General features: G+C 35.4%; 1 protein-coding gene across 2 annotated transcripts; it reads left to right on the top strand.

Annotated features, from left to right (window-relative positions):
• Window positions 1-5,182: 5,182 nt before the first annotated feature.
• Window positions 5,183-21,274, top strand: LOC104102324 (protein VAC14 homolog). 2 transcript variants are annotated; one of them, XM_018772860.3, is made up of 20 exons: window positions 5,183-5,500; window positions 5,835-5,948; window positions 6,799-6,864; window positions 12,061-12,150; window positions 12,231-12,350; window positions 12,741-12,769; window positions 12,885-13,027; window positions 13,133-13,227; window positions 13,602-13,688; window positions 13,801-13,908; window positions 14,054-14,145; window positions 15,003-15,084; window positions 15,759-15,824; window positions 16,627-16,742; window positions 16,845-16,965; window positions 17,190-17,351; window positions 17,463-17,591; window positions 19,157-19,225; window positions 19,856-20,140; window positions 20,775-21,274. In XM_018772860.3, exons 1-20 carry the CDS (start codon window positions 5,405-5,407, stop codon window positions 20,781-20,783), a joined length of 2,079 nt encoding a protein of 692 aa, XP_018628376.1. In that variant the 5' UTR covers window positions 5,183-5,404; the 3' UTR covers window positions 20,784-21,274. The 2 variants fall into 2 exon arrangements, with proteins under 2 accessions (XP_018628376.1, XP_009608300.1); XM_009610005.4 differs by having other exon boundaries at window positions 20,772-21,274.
• The last annotated feature ends 596 nt before the right edge of the window (window positions 21,275-21,870 follow it).

Genomic DNA, 21,870 nt, shown 5'->3' with positions numbered 1-21,870 from the left:
CGATTAAATACAACCAATACAGCCAAAAAGGATCCAAAAGCATATGATACCAATATACTAATATAGTATATAACTATACTAACAGGGTATATAGTTGTACGGGGTTGTACCAACAACTGCCTATAACTATAAAAACTATTACATAACACACATACTCTATGTCCGTAGGCACAAGAGAATCTTAACAACGCAAAACATGACTATATAAATAATTTCAGAAATAGATTCACTTAAAAATGCAGCTAAAACAACCAAAAAATGTTACAGCTACCATATGATACCAATATGGCATAAAAATATACCAACAAGTTATACAGTTTTACTGGTTAATTCTCGCCAACTATGTATGACTATTCTACTATTACATAACACACATGCATAAAGAGAAAAATAAAAAAATAGTGTACCACATATTAATATAATAAAGTATTTTAAGATATTGTACTATACTACTATTATTAAAGAAAAATCAGATAGCGTACCAATTAAAGGAAGTTAATACAACCAAAAAGGTATGATACCAATATAGTATATAGCTATACCAACATGGTATATAATTATATGGGGTCGTTCCTGCAACTGAGATTCCAACAAACATATGATACCAATATATTATATAATACCAATAAGGTATACAGTTATACGGGGTCATTCTCAGTTTTCACAACTGACTATAACTATAATATAATACAAAAGCATACAAGGAAATAAAAAAATAACAATGTACTATATGTTCTAAAGCACATGACCTAATTTTAAGAAAATTACCTTATGTCACGACCCAAAATACCTTCGGGACCGTGATGACGCCTAACATTTCACTTGCTAGGCAAGCCAATGTTAGAATAATATTAGCCATTTTAAAATAATTTTAAATTAATTAATAACAAAGAAACAAATGTGAAAATAAAGTCTGATATAAAGTGAATAATCCATATTAATTGCGATGTCTAAATACCATCCCACAACTGGTGTCACAAGTGCACGAGCTACTAGAATAATATAAATAAAGGTTTGAATGAAAATGAAGCTGTCTGAAAGAAATACACAGCTACGATAAAGTGGAAGGGGATTTCAGAACTGCGAACGCCATACAGTTATACCTCAAGTCTCCTACGAATAGCTAAATCCGAGCAAATCTACTGTACGCCACTGGGACCAACTCCGGTATCTGCACGAGAAGTGCTGAGTGTAGTATGAGTATAACCGACCCCATGTACCCAGTAAGTGCCGAGCCTAACCTCGACGAAGTAGTGACGAGGCTAAGGCAGGTCACTTACATTAACATGTACGCAATAATAATAATAATAATAATAATAATAATAATAATAATAATAATAATAATAATAATAATAATAATAATAATAATAATAATAATAATAATAATAATAATAATAATAATAGAAATAAAACATGTAACTCATTTCAACAGTTGAAGCCAACTCGGCAGTCATAACCAATTATTATTTCAATCAGTTTTCGTTGTGGCGTGCAACCCGATCCCACAATATATTCATATTCAATTTCGTTGCGGCGTGCAACCCGATCCCACAATATATTAATTTTCATTTAATCCCGTTGCGGCATGCAACCCGGTCCTCAATATATCTTTCAATCAATTCTGTTGCGACGTGCAACCCGCTCCTCCAATATATTCATTTCAATAAATTTTATTGCGGTGTGCAACCCGCTCCTCTAATATATTCATTTCAATCAATTCTGTTGCGGCGTGCAACCCGCTCCTCCAAAAATATAATTTACCAATTCTTATAAAAGAAATTACTCCAATAAATACAACAATTAATATGAAATTATAAGACAACAAACATACAATAATTATAATTTATTTAGAAATAAATGATGGCACGTAGCAATTAATTATGGAAATTAAGGAGAAAATAAGCAATTTAATAATTAGTATGCTAAATGTCAAGTAGCAATTAAGTCACATAAATCAAATAAGCACGTAGCAATTATAGCATGGATTCAAGGCATAATATTGAGCAAGAAATATGAGAGAAATAATTAATATAATAATTAAGTCATGATTTAAAATAATTTATGATTTTCAAATAATTAGGCAAACAATTAATTCGATGACGTATAGACACTCGTCACCTCACCTATACGTCGTTCACATGAATTTCACATAACAAATAATTCAATGGTTCTATTCCCTCAAGTCAAGGTTAACCACGATACTTACCTCGCTTTGCAACCAATTTCAAGATTTCAATAAACCTTTGCCTCACGAATTCGTGTCCGAAAGCTTCAAATCTAGGCACAAACAATTCAATATACTCAACACGAATCGTAGGAATTAATTCCATATGAATTTACTAATTTTCCAGATTAAGATCCGAAATTCATTTTAAAAATCGGCAGTGGGACCCATGTCTCGAATCCCGTAAAAACTCACGAAATCTGAGTACCCATTTCGAAATGAGTTCAACCATACAAAAATTATCGAATTCCGACATCGGATTGACCTTTAAATCTTCATTTTATATTTTTGGAAGATTTTTTAAAAATCTGATTTTTCTTCCATAAATTCACGGATTCATGATGTAAATGAGTATGGAATCATGAAATATAATCAATATAGGATAAGGAACACTTACCCCAATATTTTCCTGTGAAAAATCGCCCAAACAATCGCCTAAATTCGAGACTCAAAGCTCAAAAATGAGTAAAAATAACAAAACTCCCCATTTTTTGAGGGTTTTATGTCTGTGGCGCCTAGGTGGCGTGAGGCGCTGCCTGTGGCATCGTTTCCAGAACTTCAGAAGTCCCAGCGCCAGGGATAGCACCCCACACTACCCTGGACGCTGATGGCGACAGGAAATATTTTTCGACACGCAAATGGGCATAACTCTCTCATACGATGTCCGAATTCAACGATTATTTTTGCTATGGCTTCAAAATTTCAATACAAATCTAATGCTTTAATCAAAATTGAATTCGGAGCTCACTTTCTTAATATTATACCACTTATTCTTGAAGAAACGACGTCGAAACATTCTAGAATATTCAAATTAAATTCCGTTAACCATCTGAAATCCACCTGAGGCCCTCGGGATCCCAACCAAATATTCCAACAAGTCTCGTAACATAATAAGAACGTACTCGGGGTCTCAAATCACGTCAAATATCGTCGAAATTACAATTCACACCTCGATTTGAACTTATGAGTTTCAAACTTTTCACTTTACAAAACCCGCACCGAAACGTATTGAATGAATCCGGAATGATTTCAAATTTGGCGCACAAGTCATAAATGACATAACAGAGCTATTCCAACACTCGAAATCTCAATTCAAATCCGATATCGATAAAGTCAAATTCCCGTTCAAACTTTGGAAATCTTTAGCCTTTAGATTTTTAGTTTCCGTTAAATGGCGATAATTCGAGGTAGGGATCTGCGAATTCGATTTCGGACATACGCCCAAGTCCCAAATCACAATACGGACCTATCAGATTTGTCAAAATACTTATCCGGATTCGTTTGCTCCAAACGTTGACCGAAGTCAACTCAAATGAGTTTTGAAGCTCCATTTCGCATTTTAATCAATTTTTCACACAAAAACTTTTTCGGAAAAATTTACGGACTGCTCCCGCAAGTCGAGGGATACTGGAGGGTGATATACGAGGTCTCAGAATATAGAAATGAATGTTTAAAATTAAAGATAACATATTGGGTCATCACACCTACTTGGGTGCGACATCAATTTTTTTCTTCTTTACTTGAGAACCATCGCTACAATCAACATCGACTGGTTGAGTCTCTGTATCAGGCACGGATTCACGTCGGCTTCCCCCTAACTCAAAATCCTCAACAACTTTAGCTTTTCCTTTATCATTCACCGCAACACCTGCTATGACTGGTTCAGAATTTGTTTCGGGTAATGACTGGTAGGGAGTTTCATCGATTGACGAAGCATCAATATTGTTGCCTTTTTTACCCTCTAATTCTACATTTTTCAGTTGTGTTTTCAACACAACTACTGCTAGGGGTATGACTAAACACAGACGGAGAATTAGAAAATAATGAAAAATTAGGACCGGACATGACCGAGGCAACAGATTCAGCACCTACTTGGGTTGAAGAATGATGTTGTGCACGACGCCACCATCTACGCGCACAATGCTTTCGAGCCAGAGTGAAAATAACAACCCACATACATTGATTCACAAAAGTACAAGGAAAAACACAAAATTTCTATGATTTTGAAAACTCACTTTCACTTAAATGTACTTTCACATCCAAAAATTTAGCCCAGAAATTACTATTAGACGAAGAGATAGAACGAAATATGAAGAAAAAATTCAAAAGTCGAATCACTAAATGCTGGGTGAAATATGGTTTCTCATGGTTTGGTTATGGAGGTTTTAAAACTAAATCTCTAGCGTTAAAGGACGAGGACAAATTAAATGAGGCATTAAATGACGGTGGGTATGGGAATCCGCTAATTGCGTGGGCTGCTGAGTGAAATAACTTGGGCCGGGTATGAGAATCCGCTAATGGGTGGGCCGCGTAAATAGTCTGGGCCGCATGAATAGAAAAAGTAAATAATTTGTGTCTGAGTATTAAATGATAAGTAGTTTGGGCTTAATACGTATAAAGTGAAATTTTCTCATTATTATGCTAAGACTTAGACCCAACATTTACTCCCATATATTGTTGTTTTAACATAGAATATACTTTTCACTTTGAAGATATCTTTATGTTGCATAACACTCTCGTAGCGACAGTCTATATGTACTATCTACCATTTACCTAGAACATTGAGTCTAAATATCTTATTCCTTTACCTTTAAGTAAAACGATTCAGTTTAATCTCACCTCAACATAATTTATTTTTTGATGGATAAGAAAAATAATAAATAGCAAAACATAAAACATACAATATTAATCATTGAGTTTAATATATTAATATTTGACAATATTTAATCTTAGAGATTTATAAAAATAGTTTAAAAGTTAATTTGATAAAAGAAACAAACATCTAATTCAAAAGATATTATAATGAATTATTTAAAAAAAAATAGTCAGTCGTACGAATTTAAGGATAAACGTTGGTATTCATTTTTCTTGGTCAAACTAACCATATTGTATTTGTCAAAATTATTTATCTGTTGAGTATGAATAAGTTTAATTTAAAATAGAAAAAGAGAAAAGAGATATTCTAGTCTATTACAATTTTCAAAAGAAGACTTTTTTCCCCTATAATTTTTCCCCGTAGATTTTCAAAAACCTTTCTTCAATCTTTCCCCTCTGTCTCAATTTTGGATTTCATCAATCTTTCCCTCTTTTTTAAGATCTATTTTACTCACAACTTATCAGTCACCACAGTCATATACCTGTGTGTGTGTGTGTGTTTTTTTTTTCTCTTGAATTCTTGAAATGACTATCGCAGAAGCGTTATCTGTGATTCCAGCAGCTGTTTTGCGTAATCTGTCGGATAAGCTGTACGAGAAGCGCAAGAATGCTGCTTTAGAGGTATTTTTATCTGGGGTTTTCTTGAATTTCTGCTTTCATTTTTGTTTTTGTAATTTGGGTTTTGTTCTATTCAATGTTTGGATCCCCCCCCCCCCCCCCCCATTTTTGGGATTTGTTTTTTTACTATTAAGAATTTATTTAAATCAGTTCACTTAAAAAGTAATACAGTTAACTGTACTAGCACATTGATTGGTAACATAGAATAAATGATAACTAACCTGTATTACAGTGATGTGTAAAAATTCATTACAATGTCAGTATATATAACTTAAATCCTTGTTTCCTTAGTTCAGGATTTTTCTGATATATTGATGTTTATTGGGTTTTTGTGTAGTTGGAAGGGATTATTAAGCAATTGACAGGTGCAGGTGATCATGACAAGATCACTGCTGTGATCAATTTGATGACTCAGGAGTATACTTACTCACCTCAGGCTCATAACCGGAAAGTGCGTTTGAATTCTACTCTTACAGTTTGTTTTGCATCATTTTGTACTGTATCCTATTGTAATGAATGTAGTGTGTTTGGTGTGACGGAAATTGATATCCTTGATGAAATTTATTTGTAAGTGTGGTTACTTTTGTTTTTTGTGGAAAATGTTTTCTCCAAGAAAAATAATTTCCACCTTGAGGGAGGAGATGACTTCGTGTCCGCTGTAGGAGTGGAAGCAGTGGCAGAACCAGAAATTTATATAAGGGGATTCAAAAAATATTAGAATATCATAATTGAAATTTTGAACTTGTGACTTTTAAACAACTATTTGAACCCCTTTACCACTACACTAGAATCTTTCCCTATGCGGGGATCCAACAATGTATAACCAAAACATGTCATTTTTATCCTATTTTCACATTATAATTTTTAACGAAGGGGATCCAATTGAACCCCTTTCCCTCCTACTAGCTGCACCTCTAGGTGGAAGTAATTTTTCTTTACAAATATCACCATTCTTACTTATATCACTTGATTTAGTGACATTTGTAAACATACTCTTTACCTTCACAAGGTAGAAGTAAGACTGCGTACACTCTACCCTCCACAGATCCCACTTGTGGGATTATACCGGGTCTGATGTTGTCGTTGTTATTTAGCGACAGTTTTGTCAACCTTTAATAATACAAAACTTCACCAAACACTATTCACATACTCTATTTTCCACATTATTTGATTATCATATGGTACCTACTTTATACCCAACCAAACACCGGGAAAAAAGTTTTCTTTGTAATAAGAATTGACTGTATTTTCTTTGTAATATGAATTGGTTATTTACTTTTTTTTGTTCAAATTATGTTCAGGGAGGATTGATAGGACTGGCTGCAGTAACTGTTGGTTTGACTTCAGAAGCAGCGCAGCACCTTGAGGTAGGGCGTTTACCTTGTGATCAACTTTGAAATTTCCTATCAGTTTTCAATTGTGGAAATGTGAGAATGTGCTCGAAACTTTTGGTTTAGCAATGAGAAATGGTGAGGTTATTCCCCAGGGTTTTGGTCTAGTGAGAAGAGTGCAAAGCGTGATGTGCGGATTAGACACACGTCGCGGATTCAAACCCTAAAGCGGACAAAAACCTGGTATTTAAGTGGAGAAAGTTAGATGGGCGGGCCCAGAGCTACCGAGTTCTGAACCGTGCGCCACTGTATCTCTGGAATTTCTCGCCCCCCCCCCCCCCCCCCCACACACACACACAAAAAAAAAAGAAAAATTAAGAGAGGATGTACTGAGGTTATTGGTGCCTAAGTCTGAATTATAGGTTGGTATTTTTAGAGAAAGTCATCTGCTATTAGTTAATCAGTCTTTGGATGAGAAGAGTGACAAAATAAAACTGAGCATGTTGATGTTATGTCGTATTAAGGTGAATTTAAGGTCATGTATTTTTAGTCCAGCATCATCAAATGGTATTCCCTCGTCATCAACCACCCCCTCCCCGCAGCCAAAAAGAAAAAGAGGATAATAGAGACAAATTAAAACGCAGAAGAAAGGAAAAAGAAAAGTATAAAGTTAGAAGATGAGATAAGGAAAAAGATGGCTTAAAGGATACCACTAATCATGACTGTGCTTTTTGACAAGATGAAGAATTGAGGATTTTGCATTTTCATTCAACTTAGGTGTAGGTGCTTTAACCGTCATTATTTTGTGCTCTAAAATGTCTCAAACTACTAGACCTGTAAAAGCTAGAATAGCAGATGGTAAAAGAATGTTGCTTCCGTTCATATAGTTTTAAGGAGAACATTGTCTCAAGAGTCCGTATCAGTCTTATATGATTGTCTTCATAAAAAAAAAAAGCTTTATATGATTATTTGCGAGCTCAAAAGCTTTGAGCTGAGTCGAAGCTCAAAGCTAATATATCAGCTTAGCTGCTATTATTGTTTAGTGCAACCCTCTTCACAATTGACCCATGGGCGATGAGCCTTATTGCCATGTTGGCCTAATACTGAAATGCGACCTATTCCTACTTATGTTGCACCTAGTTTGAATGCTTAAGCTCGCTTCAACCGAGCCTTTAAAAATGCTGCTTAGATGCATAAATGTTATGCATCTGGTGCCTTTGAGTTTATCATCCATATCTTATTTATGTGGAACTCTTATTGCCTTCTCTTATTTTCGATGGCCCTAGCTAATTCTTCCAAAGTTAATGCGAAAAGAGAGGAGAAATAAAGAAAGCTTTATGCTTGGTTTTCTAATTTAGTATGATATAATCATCAGGAATATATTTTTGATGATTCTCTTGGTTTTCAACGACGACACAATTATTAAGAATAGCACAATCTTCTTTACACAATGTTCTTGCCACTAATGTGGTTTCTTGAAAAAACACCCAACACGGGTGTGTTAGTCATGAACTTGATTAAAGAACCCGAGTTTAAAACACACCCCTATGTGTGCATTGGACATTAGATCAAAGCACACATAATGATTAACTCACAACAACACTACTTAAGAATATCGTGTAAAATATTCTCGATGATTTTCTTGATTTTTTGCACGTAAAATACTTAAAATACTTGTTATGAGAACATTAAAGGGTTAATTCTTAGCTGCTTGGAACTTTTCTGGATGTGCGATATGCACCGTCTTTTCCAATTTATTGTACATCAACAAGTAGTTTCTGGGGCACCATTAAAAGTTTCTTCATTACGTTTTTTCTTGCTGCTTTTCTGATTTTGTAACTTCTACAAAAATTTGTCCTGCTTCTTGGAAATTCTCTTGTAAATTACTTCTGGACTAAAGTAAATTTACATACCAACTGTAATACAGCTGAATCAGGTTTCCCAAAATGTGCAGTCATTAAATGTCTATTAAAGGCAAGAATTGATGCAGGAATAAGACAACAAGACGTAGCTGCTTATGCCTATTGAGAAAGCCCCCTTTTACTCTTGTTGAAGTGTGTGACCCTCATCTAAAGCTCAAGCTGTTAGAGAGAACACACTTTTATTTACTTAATTATGTCTTCAACAAGCCCCCTCTCGTGCGGGCTTGATTCTTTTTGATGAACCAAGCACGTGAAAAATTATTTTTGATATTGGGCGGCGGTGAGACTTGAACCCAGGACCTCTGCATGTTCTGATGATAAATGGACCTTGGACCTAACTCAACCCCAAAAGCTAGCTCATGAGGTGATGATTGCCAAAGACCATATAAGGAGCTCGGAAACTCCACATCCCACTGATGTGGAACTCAACAACTCTTGCATTCTCTTGAAATGGAATCTTTTTTCCAAAATGGAGAAGCTCCTTTACACTCTTTTTTCCAAAATGGAGAAGCTCCTTTACACTTACATTTTCCTTCATTTGAAAGACAAATTAATGCCCTATACCCAAATTTTAGGTGCTAAAGTTCAACTACCTTTTAATGCTTGGTTGAAAGTTGATTTTGAAAGATATTCAGCCTCTAGGGGGATAGGTAAACTTCCTGGGATATACTTTGGTTAGAAGTAATGTTTCTGTTTCAAGCATAGATTGTTGGAATTCTTGAAAGATGAGCTACCCTTGGTCTGTCAATATAGCGGAACACAGATAATATCGTGGTCACAATTAATAAAAAAAAGAAGTTTTACAGGTTCCGGCTTTTGAAGTTTAGCTTCAATCGTTTTCCCTTGATCTAAGTCCAAGTTTTGAGTAGGCATTTGGGATTTAGATGTGAGCTAGTGTGTATTACTCAGTTTGTCAATACGGGTAGACGACTGAATATCAATAGTTGCCTTATCGTAGACTTTCTCCTCGAAGAAAAAGTAATGTGCATAAAAATGTGGGTTTGTCCACTATCTTGTTATTCATGTCTTTCTTTCCACATGAGTAATCCTGTTTATTTGTTTTGTTCCAGAACTCCTCATCTCTTTGCAATTGTGATGCGTCTATGCTGTGACTAGAAAACTAAAATTGTGTGCCTTCTTTTGTTCTGTACGCTACTTCAGTGCCTGGAATTGGAAAGGCTTTCAGTTCAGGTCTTTTAAGGATAATAAAGTTCCAGCTGTGCTCCCGAAAGATGATGAAGAGAATAGAAACTTGTAAACTATATTCATTTTACTTTGAGTTAATACCCTCAAACCCGCCTAAACTATACGATCTTTGTCAGTTCCCTACCTAAATTATCGACTGTCCCCAAAACCCCCCGAACTATATCCCCCTTCATAATAACCCACCCCCCTCTCCCGGTTGCTTATGTGGCATATTGTGTGAAATAAATCGCCTAAGAGCGCGTGAAGGGTGACAATAACCATTAAAATGGGCCCACCTGACAACAACTTACGGCTAATTAGCCCCTCTTTTTAAAAAAAAAATATTTTTTCATCTTTTTCTTTATATTACACCTTTACACCTTTCTTCTCCATTATTTCACCTTTCTTCTCCATTTTTTCACCTTTCTTTTCCATTTCTTCATCTTAATCCATTTGAAATTCTCTCTCTGTTGATTGAGTTTATTATTTATCTTTCTCATTTTATCCGTCCTTCATTGTTACCCAAATTTATTTGAACACCCTTTCAACTAAAAAGACACACTTCTATTTCTGGAAACACCCTGAATGACGTGCTTTTACTGACATACAAATCTCATGGTATTTTAAGACCACACCACACAAATTGAAGCGGAGGAAGTACTGCTTTAAAACAGCTTCTGCAAAAAGTGGATATCTTTTGTTTCCATTGAATCATAAAATGGTGCAAACACAATTCCGATGCAATTTTTGACTGGGCTTACAAATTAGTTACCCAATTTTACCTCCATAAGGACAAACCAAATTAGGAATATCATTTCCATGGGCACTTTCCAAAAGGATTGCAGAAACTAAAAAGGGTCAGATGACAACTTACAAGAAACCTTATTTGTGCTATTTAAGCAAGAAATTCCACTAAATAGTTTACATTAGAGGGAATACAAGAGAAAGGGAGTAAGTTTTTAGCCTCATCTGCTCTCAGTTACACAAAAAATGGTTCCAAAGTGAAAATTTGGAACACCAAATGCAACAACTCCCAACCAAGTAACCATTTTTCCAGTTCTTGATCAAATAGCAAAACCTCTACCCTAAATAAATTAAGCACTTTTCAATTTTCTGTGTTCTGTTGCTTCTTTCAACACAAACCCAGAAAAAATCAAACAGAAAAAACACAATTTTTAGATTTTAAAAAAATCGAAGAATTGATTGAACTGAAAATGAAGCAAATTTAAAGGGAAAGCAACTATATTTACAGTTCTTGATCAAACAACAAAACCTCTGTCTTATAAAAGTTAGGAACTTTTTCAATTATCTGTCATATGTTGCTTCATTTCAAGAATAGGATATGTATTGAAGCTATCTTCTTTAATAATCTTCAGAATCTTCAAACAATCTTCAGAACTAAATGAATCTCCAGTACCCTAAACCCTAATTTTTTACACTGATTCACTAGCAAAACCCTATATTTACTCCCGATTCGAAATAGCAGCAACAATAAGAAGAAAAATCGATGGTAGCAATAATAAGATTAAGGTAATTAAGAAGAGAAATCGAAGGTGTCTCTCATCTCCGATGAGAGAAGTTTTCGGATGAAAGCAAAGAGACCATTTTTACTGAGAAGAAATGACTGACTAGTAAGTTAAAATCCCCTTTTTAATTTTTACCACATAATTAAATTAATGTATGCTAATTAAGCCCGTTTTAAGATTAAGGTAATTAATTATCCACGTGGCATGTCACATGGCAGGTTTTAAAATTTATTTAGAGCGTGTATCATACGCACTAGTAAGATTGAGACGGGGGGTTTTTATTATGAAGGGGGATATAGTTCAGGGGGTTTTGGGGACATTCGATAGTTTAGGTAGGGAACTGACAAAGACCGTATAGTTTAGGCGGGTTTGAGGGTACTACTTGTTGTTTCTATATCTTCTTCCTTAACATCATATGTAGCTTTTACCTTTCTACTTATTCAGAGAACAAGTAGTTTTATATATGGTTGCCCTGAAAAGGTTACTAATGTTGTCTCTGGGGCTGTTATTATTATTTCGGGATGTTGCATTGAGGATTGTGCTATTTCCTTCTTTTTTTCCTTTATGTAACTTACCTCTCCTCCGGATTTGATGTCCAGCAAATTGTCCCACCAGTCTTGCACTCTTTTTCGCACCAAGACAGCAGAGTTCGTTATTATGCATGTGAAGCTTTGTATAACATAGCGAAGGTGAGAAAGATAAAGGAACCTGTACTACGCATGTTCTTTTGGGTCTTGCTGTTTGGACTTCATTTTTGCTATTTTTACAGGTTGTAAGGGGAGATTTTATCATATTCTTCAACCAGATCTTTGATGCTTTGTGTAAACTTTCGGCTGACTCAGATCCCAACGTGCAAAGTGCTGCTCATCTTCTAGATAGACTTGTGAAGGTAATGCATCACTTCATTTGAATGTTGGTTAGAGAGGGAGGAGTATGTAAACGTCTAGAAACAAAATGTGATGTTTAGATGATAAGGAAATCCAGTTGTTCGATATATCACAACAAGGAGGAGGATAGAAGGTGTTGCAGAGGGAAGGAGAGTCTAAAGATGAGGATTGAGCGTTGTTGGTTTCTTAGGGAAGTTTAAATGGTGTAAATTTACTAATTTGTGGTAGAAAAGTTGGGTGTCCTTCTCTTTCATTTCCTTTTTCCCGATTCTTTTTACTTCCTTATGGGAGAGTGAACGAGTTGCTTTAATCAAAAGATATGCACAGTTTTGGTATTTTGATTTATCAATTTTGAGTGATAACATTGTGCTACAACTTTTGTGGGGATGCAGGATATTGTCACAGAGAGTGAGCAATTCAGGTGAGTTTGGGTTGTTGGAAACCAGTATATTCATACTGGAATCAAATTTTAATTTTCTCTTGTTGCTGAGGTATTATTTGACAGCGTTGAATTGTGCATTTTATTTCTTATACAGCATTGAAGAATTTATTCCATTGTTGAGAGAACGAATGAATGTCCTCAATCCTCATGTCCGCCAATTTCTTGTTGGGTGGATCACAGTCTTAGACAGTGTTCCGGATATTGATATGCTCGGTTTTCTTCCTGATTTTCTTGATGGTAATTGCTTGTATTTCAATGTCAAACATTCTAGCTAGTAGCTGTGCAACTCAATGTTACAAAATTGTAAACTCATGTGGTCTCTCTTGACTTGATGAAGTGCAGGATTATTTAATATGCTGAGTGATTCTAGCCATGAAATACGGCAACAGGCTGATTCTGCACTTTCAGAGTTTTTAGAAGAAATTAAGAATTCTCCAGTAAGATCTCTGTCATGTGTGGTATGTTAAACTTTATAATGACCTTGTGCTGAGCTCCCGTAGGAAAAAATATTGTAAAACTTGTGCAACCCTTGCCTGCCTACTGGTATTGATGAGGCGTCAGATAAAATATATCTGAAAATATGTTTGTCTCTCAACTTGCTACTTGAATTTACCAATTTTTATTTAGTAACCGTGTTTAACTTTCCATCTGTATAGAAGATGGTAGTCTTTAGCTCTGTTTTTGTATTTGCATCCTTTTGGAATATTAAGAATTCCTTATTGACAAAAATCTGAAATAAAAAAAAATTTTCAAAAACTGATTTTTTTTGTCCTTTGTAAGTTTTCTAACTTGAGGAATGCTACTCTTTAAGTCTGTAGATTATGGCCGCATGGCTGAAATACTAGTGCAAAGGGCAGGCTCGCAGGATGAATTTACTAGGCTGACTGCTATCACTTGGGTAAGTACGTTGATATTTATGTTGTTCGTGAACCATGTTATCCTGGTGTAAAGAATATGCTAGTATTTTAACCTGTCAAATATGTTTGAATAGACTATTTTGTGTTGTGCAGATAAATGAGTTTGTGAAACTTGGTGGAGATCAACTTGTCCCTTATTATGCTGACATTCTGGGAGCAACATTGCCTTGTATATCTGATAAAGAAGAAAAAATTAGAGTTGTAAGTGGAAATATTCCCATTTTTTATTGTGCTCATGTTTCTTTTCCTTGTTGTGCTGCCTTTTTCTTCACTGTTCTTACTTCTTTGTGTTCCTTCTTTGTCCATCGTTGTCACTTTTCTATTCTTCTGTGTTTCTCCCTTTTAGGTTTCTCGTGAAACAAATGAAGAACTTCGTGGAAATGAGGCTGATCCAGCTGAAGGATTTGATGTAGGAGCAATCCTCTCCGTTGCTAGGAGGTATGCTGTTACTTATTGAGGGATATTTTGCTGTTGTTAAGAAGTTGCACTGTCTTGATACTACATTAAGGTCCTATCTCATTTGGATTCTGTAGCAACCATAGACTTTTGGAAATGGTCATTAGGGTTTGGACGCTGGAGCCTCCAACTTCCAGCAATGCCTTGTAAAATAATTTAGGGAACTAAAGCTCCTTATGAGGGTGCTCATTTTCTGGGTGTTAGCTCATGATGCATGAATCTGCAAAAAGCAAATGCACTGCTTTAAAAAAAAGAAGAAAATGCACTGCAGCATATGCTTTTTGTTTGGATTTTTTGCTTTGTACTGTAATTGGATAATTTGGCACCTGCTTTCGAATAAAATTGCGGTGCGACTGGTGATGCCAAAGACTATGAAAGAAGTCTTGTGCTGCTGGATGAGATACAATTGTAGAAACCCCGCTTGTGTGTGCTGGGTGATTCTGAAGGAGAGGAAGCAGAGATACTTGAGGGAATATACAGTTGTATATGTTTTGAAATATAGATGCCTAAATCTATTAGCTCTGTGATGTAGTTTTCAGTTTTCACAATGAATATGAGGAAAATGGTATAATTCATTAGTTATATACAACAGTGAATGTTTCATAAATGGTTACTATCCTTTTTTACTGTCCAGACTATCTTTCTTATATTAATAAATTTTTTAATATATACAAATAAGCTTTTTTCCACTATAAAACTAATTTAATTAAAAATGAGATTGAATTATTTAAGAAAACCAAAACCTAACAGAGTTCGTGATAAGAATAATTATATCCAAGTGGCTATATGTTACATGTAATTTGATTCTAGTTAACTTTGTGTCTTAATTTGTTTATCAGGCAGTTGTCTAGTGAATGGGAAGCAACACGTATTGAAGCATTACATTGGATGTGGACCCTGCTGAATAGACATCGGTCAGAGGTGAAGACCTAAAATTTAATGATGCTCACCTTCTTTATTCTTTTGCACAATGAGAATGCTCTCTCATTAGTTCATATGAGTAGATATCTGAAAACTACACTGGTTTATCAGTGGGGATAGGATACGGTAGTGTTATCTATTAATGCTGTGTGATGGAGCCAGAGTTGCTAAAAGTACTAGCTCATGTGTTGGTGGGATGCTTACTGATTAACAAAGTCATAAGGTTTTGAAAAATGTTTTCAACAAGAGAGGTCACTAGTCATGTTTGAAACCTACAACTCTTTTATTTTTCACAATTTTGTACTTTTCATTTAGAAAGTAATTGAATCTGCATAGAACGAGCCATGAGCTTTACAATGAGAGAAGTATCGATTACTTGCTCTTTGTGGTTGTCCCTTCACTCTCTCTTTCTCTCTCTCTCTCTCTCTCTCTCTCTCTGGGATGAGACAGAGGAGCTTTGCTTAATCCATTAGGTGTATACATTACAAATTCGATTCAACTTTTAGAAGTAAACTTTTTATATTTGGTCTAGGAATAAGTTCATTGATAACACTCAGATTATGCAGCATATCCTATTATCTGTCAAGCAATATATGTTTTGTTGTTAACATTTTTATGGTTTCAGAACTATGATCTGATAAGTAAATGCTTATCTTTCTAATATTTTGAAACAGGTCTTGGTTTTTCTGAATGATGTCTTTGACACTCTCCTAAAGGCGCTGTCAGATTCCTCCGACGAGGTATCTCCTATTGCGTCACTTCTTTTTCATTGAGTTTGTCATGCTGGTTTGCTTTGATAGGTCTAGTAATTGTTCTAGCTTCTAGTCAACAAAGGTATATCTTGAGGAAAAATGTTGATGGGCAATTGGTAATAGCCCATGTGTTTTTGTGGTAGCACTGCGGTTGTGTTTTCCGGGCATTTGCTGACTTTCAAAGGTTCACTTGGATTTTTGTGTATGAGCTGCGGCCTTTGTTTGGTTCCCCCAGTGTTGTTTCTTGTCGAACTTTGGCTGTAATTCTTTCCAGCCCTTTTCTCACCCTTTATACCCTGCGATTTTCTTTCGCACCCTTTTCTGGAAACTTTCACAACTGTACATGACTCCCTCATTCTAATTTCTAGATCGTTCTTAACTTAAAGTTTAGTACTGTTGTAATGCTGGTAAATATTTGCTGCTTGCATGATACTTAAAAGTTCTGCATTTGTGCTATTTGGTGTTTGCTGATTCATTGCCACGAATATTCTCTTATTTTGGAGGATGAGTGCTACGTGCAACTTATGCTTGACCCATAATAATCTGTCTTGAAATGGAAATGAAACTTAAAGGTGATGTAAGATAATGAAGTAGAATTTTGATAGACACATTGCATCTCAGATTTCTTCTTCGCCCAAATTTTGTTTGAGATTGCTAAAATTATCTTTCTACCTTCAAGTTTAACTACTAGTCTCAATGAGTCTACACATTCATTAATTGGGAAGGTGATCTTAGAAGGTGCTTCCTGTTATTTGCTTGTTCAGAGAGACTTCTTTAAATTGTCTTCCAGGTAGTGCTCTTGGTGCTTGAGGTGCACGCATGCATAGCCGAAGATCCGCAACACTTCCGCCAGCTAGTTGTTTTCCTAGTTCACAGCTTTCAGCATGATCACTCGCTTCTGGAGAAGTAAATGTTATGCTATATTCTTTTTTGATTTCTTGGGGGCAATTTATGGTGTCTTTTGTTGTTTGGTTTATTGAAGAATTGAGTTTTCCAAATCCCTTTCAGACGTGGAGCTTTGATAATTCGACGGCTATGTGTCCTTCTAAATGCTGAAAGAGTTTACCGTGAACTGTCCACAATACTTGAAGGGGAGTCAGATTTGGACTTTGCATCTGTGATGGTTCAGGTTGTACTTCTTGCCCATTTATCAGGAGAATATCCCTGTTTCCAATATATAGAGTGAAAGTGTAACGACACAGAGCTCACACTTTGTTTTATTCAATTAAATTGTATTGATATCACAGAACTGTCAAGCTCAGTTTTGAGATATTGTCAACTGCGGCTCATGTTTAAAGTATGGTGCTTAATGTTGTCATTGCTGTAAGCTGAGTGTGCTGGTGTCTGTTTCAGGCCTTAAACTTGATTTTGCTTACTTCAACTGAGTTGTCTGATCTTCGGGATCATCTTAAAGGATCACTTGTCAATGATGCCGGGAGAGACTTGTTTCTTTCTTTGTACGCATCGTGGTGCCATTCGCCAATGGCAATGATAAGTCTCTGCCTATTAGCTCAGGTAAGCTTGTATAGCCTGCAAGTTTTCCGGCTTTTACTCATAGCTGTATCAAGCATTTTGTTCCCTTTGTTTCACAGTGAATATGAATCATCAGCTCTTTCTCTGTTACAGGCATATCAGCATGCAAGTTCTGTTATTCAGTCTTTGGTTGAAGAAGACATCAATGTGAAGTTCTTAGTGCAGCTACACAAGTTGATCCACCTTCTGGAGACTCCAACCTTTGCTTACCTTAGGCTGCAGGTGTTTTGAATTTCTCCTTTTTTTGAATTATCAAACCTAGAATTTTGAATTCCTTTATCATTTGTGGTTCTTTATGATCTAGATATAAATAAAATGTATGTTTTAATTCCTTTTGGCCTGGGGGGTTGTCCTGGAAGATGAAATCTAGCACCAGAGTGTTTCGTAACTTTAAGGATATATGGTTATGTCTTAAGCTGCAGATTGAAGGAAAAGGAAATACATTTTCTTTTCTTTTCATAGTACATTGTTCTAACTTTTTGGCTCGTAAAAAGCTCTCTTCTTTTCGTGTAGCCGACCCCAACTTACTTGGGAATTGGGATTGAAGTGTAGTTGTTGGTCATTTGTAAAAGTGCTCTTCTTTGCATTTGCGTGTTCTCTGGAGTGCGCACCAAAGTCTTGTGAAAAGGCCAGTCTCCATCTCGCATACATGTTAAGAAGGGAAACCAGATTGGAATTGAGAAGCATTGCGTTATTGCCAAACTATCTAGATTATCTGCTTACTGCACCAATAGGAGAAATCCTGTACTATATTCTGACATTGGTTTTAACAGACTTCAAATTAATTACCTCCCAAGGGAGGGAAATAAAAATTGGAACAGAGGGGGGGGGGGGGGTTAATGTAGCTGAAACTTATATTGGTTTTCATGATTTTATCCATAGTTGGGCTTTTTCATTGTGCCTTTGTCAATTTCCAGATGTCTTTTGGAGAGGCTGCAAACTTCTAATTGCTTGTTCTGAATACCCAATACTGATTTCTTTCGGTTAAAGTACGTTAAGTCCCTTTACTCTAGTGGTTTGTTGGTGCTCGAATCAAACCTTGTTAGGAACTGCAAATGCTATGGTTCTCTAATATCTATGACTCAGTGTTATCAAAGGCGAAAAGTGCAAAAAAACTCTAATGAAAAAAGGCGCGACCGGAGAAAAATTAAAAATATATACATGTAGTCCAAGACCAATAATTATAAGCATGAATAACAAATACATGGACAAAAAAATTGAAAAAAAAATTACGATAAAGTTAAATATCAATTGTTTAGTATCGCCTTTTCAGGATTACATTCATTGGCAAGGAAAAGTATGCCTTAGAGCCTTGATGCGACACTGAAGCGCATGTAAAGCGAGGCGAAGCACTCAACATGTTTTGAGCCATGCTTCAGGGCTTAAGCGCGCCTTTGACAACAATAATGTCTGTGCTTGTGTTTCTACACGGAAGTAACCGTTGATTTCTTCAACTACTTGGAAAAAAAAAAGCAATTTATCATCTTCCACTTTACCTTTTTATGAAATCCGTGGTATTTATATCCGTCCAAGACTGAATACACCCTATACGATTATAAGGGATGTAATGTAATTTAACTCCTAAAATTGGAATGTAATGCTGGCTATTTTACTTTTATTCAACAACTCCAAAATTTGAATATCTCCTAGGTGGCACTATGAATCTTCTATTGGTTTTCTAATAGTTCTTTTGTTCTCAATGTGATGTACAAGCAAGTTTATTGGAATTTTCTCTTTTTCACAAATTAGTTTCCATAGGAGTATCTTAGTGGTTCTTCTTCTTGCAGCTTCTTGAACCTGGAAGATACATCTGGTTGTTAAAAGCATTGTATGGTTTACTGATGCTGTTACCGCAGGTATCTTGTGAATTATTTTCTCCATTGGTAACCTGTAAAGATTATTGCGACCGTTGTTATTGCGTCAACGGTCAACCGCATCTCATTTGTGATGCATGCCTGGATAAGTTTGCAGTTGTTGGATTTGCTTCTGCAAGTTGAGTTTCTGTTGAATCATATGTTTAAGATAGTGGCAGAAGTCAATCACTGGGTCATGTTAGTAGTTCAATCCACTTATCAGTCTATTATTATATCCTGAGAGTTAGTATGTCATGGCTATTTTCCAGCTTATACTTGAAATAATCACTCATGAGTTGTTTTTTATTTTTATCTTGAAAATAATGGTGGTGTTGGGGCAGATTGGGCGCACCTTGATTATTCCACCGGATATCTGTTATCTCCTTCCAACTTATGTACCACGTAACTCTGCCTTCCAAGACTTAGGCGGATGGGAAGAAATCACCTAGTTTTTTTTGTCTTCTCTGGAATTTGCTCATAAGCTGGTTTTTTTGTTAGTAATACAGTGAACTCTTTACAAAAGCTTATCCAATTGAGTTTTCCTGATCGTCACTCTTATATACACAAGTTAAAAGTATTAAGCTGCACATAAAGTTGTTTGCTAATATAGATATTCTTTATCAATTGATGTAGCAAAGTGCAGCCTTTAAGATTCTCCGTACTCGGTTGAAAACTGTTCCTTCATACTCCTTCAAGGAAGAGCGACCTGTACGAACATCATCCGGGATTCCTTTTTTCAATGGGGGAGGTGGATCACAAATTTCAGAGGATTGCAAACCGAATGAGAATTCACATGATATGCATAATGGAATAAACTTTGGTTCGAGGCTGAAGCACTTTAAGCAAATTCAGCAGCAGCATCGTTTGCATTCAAAGTCAGAAACTCACTCACGTTTTTGTTCGGCTTCATCAATGAAGGTTCGTGTGCTACATATTGTCTACTTATTTTTCTGATAATATTTTGGTTGCATATTAAACTCTGATACTTGTTCAAAAGTTAAGTAAAATACCTGAGGTTAGGAATGTCCTAGATGTTAAGGTATTTGGTTATTTTCACCGCAATGCACTGCTTATCTGTCTATCTGGGTTGAGTATGGAAAAAAGAGTTCTTAGATAATTTGGTGCCAAATGTGCCAATGACGAAAGATGGACATATTTGGTGTGGGTTGTGTAACTTGTGACTAACAAGTGCTTTTAGTGGGGGTTGTATGTGCTTCGTTGTTGCGAAGTTCCATATCTCTAATATATGTGGTGTGTATATGCCCGGCTAGCTTCTGGCCCAACTCCAGTTGGCGCATAAGTTCAGAACTCCGGGGAGTATGGGCTAGCCTTTTTATTCTCCTTCCAACATAAATTCTAGGCTTTGTCCATGGCAGGGTTCAAACCCGTGACATGCACCTAACTCATACATCACATGCTTGTAATCCTTACCATTGAACCAAAGCCCTTGGATCCGTATGCCCTATTATGTTGAATAGACCTTTCTTTCTTTTCTAAAGTTTGCTCTTTGTTCGCGTTGGAATCTTAGCTTGAACCTATCTTAATTCAGGAGGAGGTATAAAGACCAGAAGAATCAAAGCAATTTTGACGATCATCGTGTAGAGATGCAGAGCATTTGCAACTTTGATTGTTTTCCGTGGCTCCTAAGAGAGGTTTCTTATACAACAATCTTGATTTGCTTGCTTTTGATTTTTTCGAAGCAAATTCAATCTTTGTTAAGTTGTAAATTGTTATATACTTTTAGTTTGTTTTGTCAAAATTCATAAGGGTTGGGATGTAAGGGGGGTATATTTTTAGCTTGGATATTTCCGAGCTACTTTATATTTAAATCTTTTAGATAATATTTAAAGGTAAAATTTGTCCATGTGGTTATGTTATTTTTGTTGAATACCATATGGGCAATGAGGTAGATATGTAGGATATAAAAAGGTTTATTTTATTCATAATTCTTCTGTAATAAATAAAGATTCGGTTTGTGTATTATGCTTTACTCTATTGAGTGCTGTATTCCTTTTGGACGTAAATAATTCTCAAAGCTTGAGATTTGTGATATTTCTATCCCATGTTTTCGTTGAAATACCAATAAATTAGCGTGGATATGTTGATCCTAAAGAGTGTCTATTTGTGCTCAAGAATTCTTTTCTTGCAAGGAAATAAATTTTCTGATATATCATCTCCAAAAAGAAATTTAAAACAAGGGAAATTCATGTCAAGATTAAAAAACTTGCAAAATGTTACTCCTATTAGATTAAAGAAATTTATAAGAAAATTAAAAAAGAAATGAGATTTAAATAAAATGGAGTAGTTTAATTTTTAATTAGTTGGTTCAATTAAGCTTTGTTGATTAATGGAATACTCCTTATGTCCCATTTTAATTATCGTTTTAGTTCTTTTCATGTCTATTAAGAAAAATAATAAATACAAGATATACTTTACTAAGACACCCCTGTTAAATGCTTAATTGAACAATATTAAAAAAATTATTACTATTTTAGTATTAAGGGTATAGTTGAAAATAATTAAAAAATTTAATTTTTTGAGCGAAAGCAACAATTAAAATAAGATGGAGGGAGTAACATATAAGTTTCCAAACAATTGACTTTAGGATTACCGTTGGAATGAGAATTGTTGCATACACCTAAAGATCA

Source organism: Nicotiana tomentosiformis, chromosome 4, assembly GCF_000390325.3.
Source record: "Nicotiana tomentosiformis chromosome 4, ASM39032v3, whole genome shotgun sequence".
Lineage (NCBI taxonomy): Eukaryota > Viridiplantae > Streptophyta > Magnoliopsida > Solanales > Solanaceae > Nicotiana > Nicotiana tomentosiformis.
The sequence above is the reverse complement of the archived record's forward strand: the minus strand, read 5'-3'. Positions and strand labels throughout refer to the sequence as shown.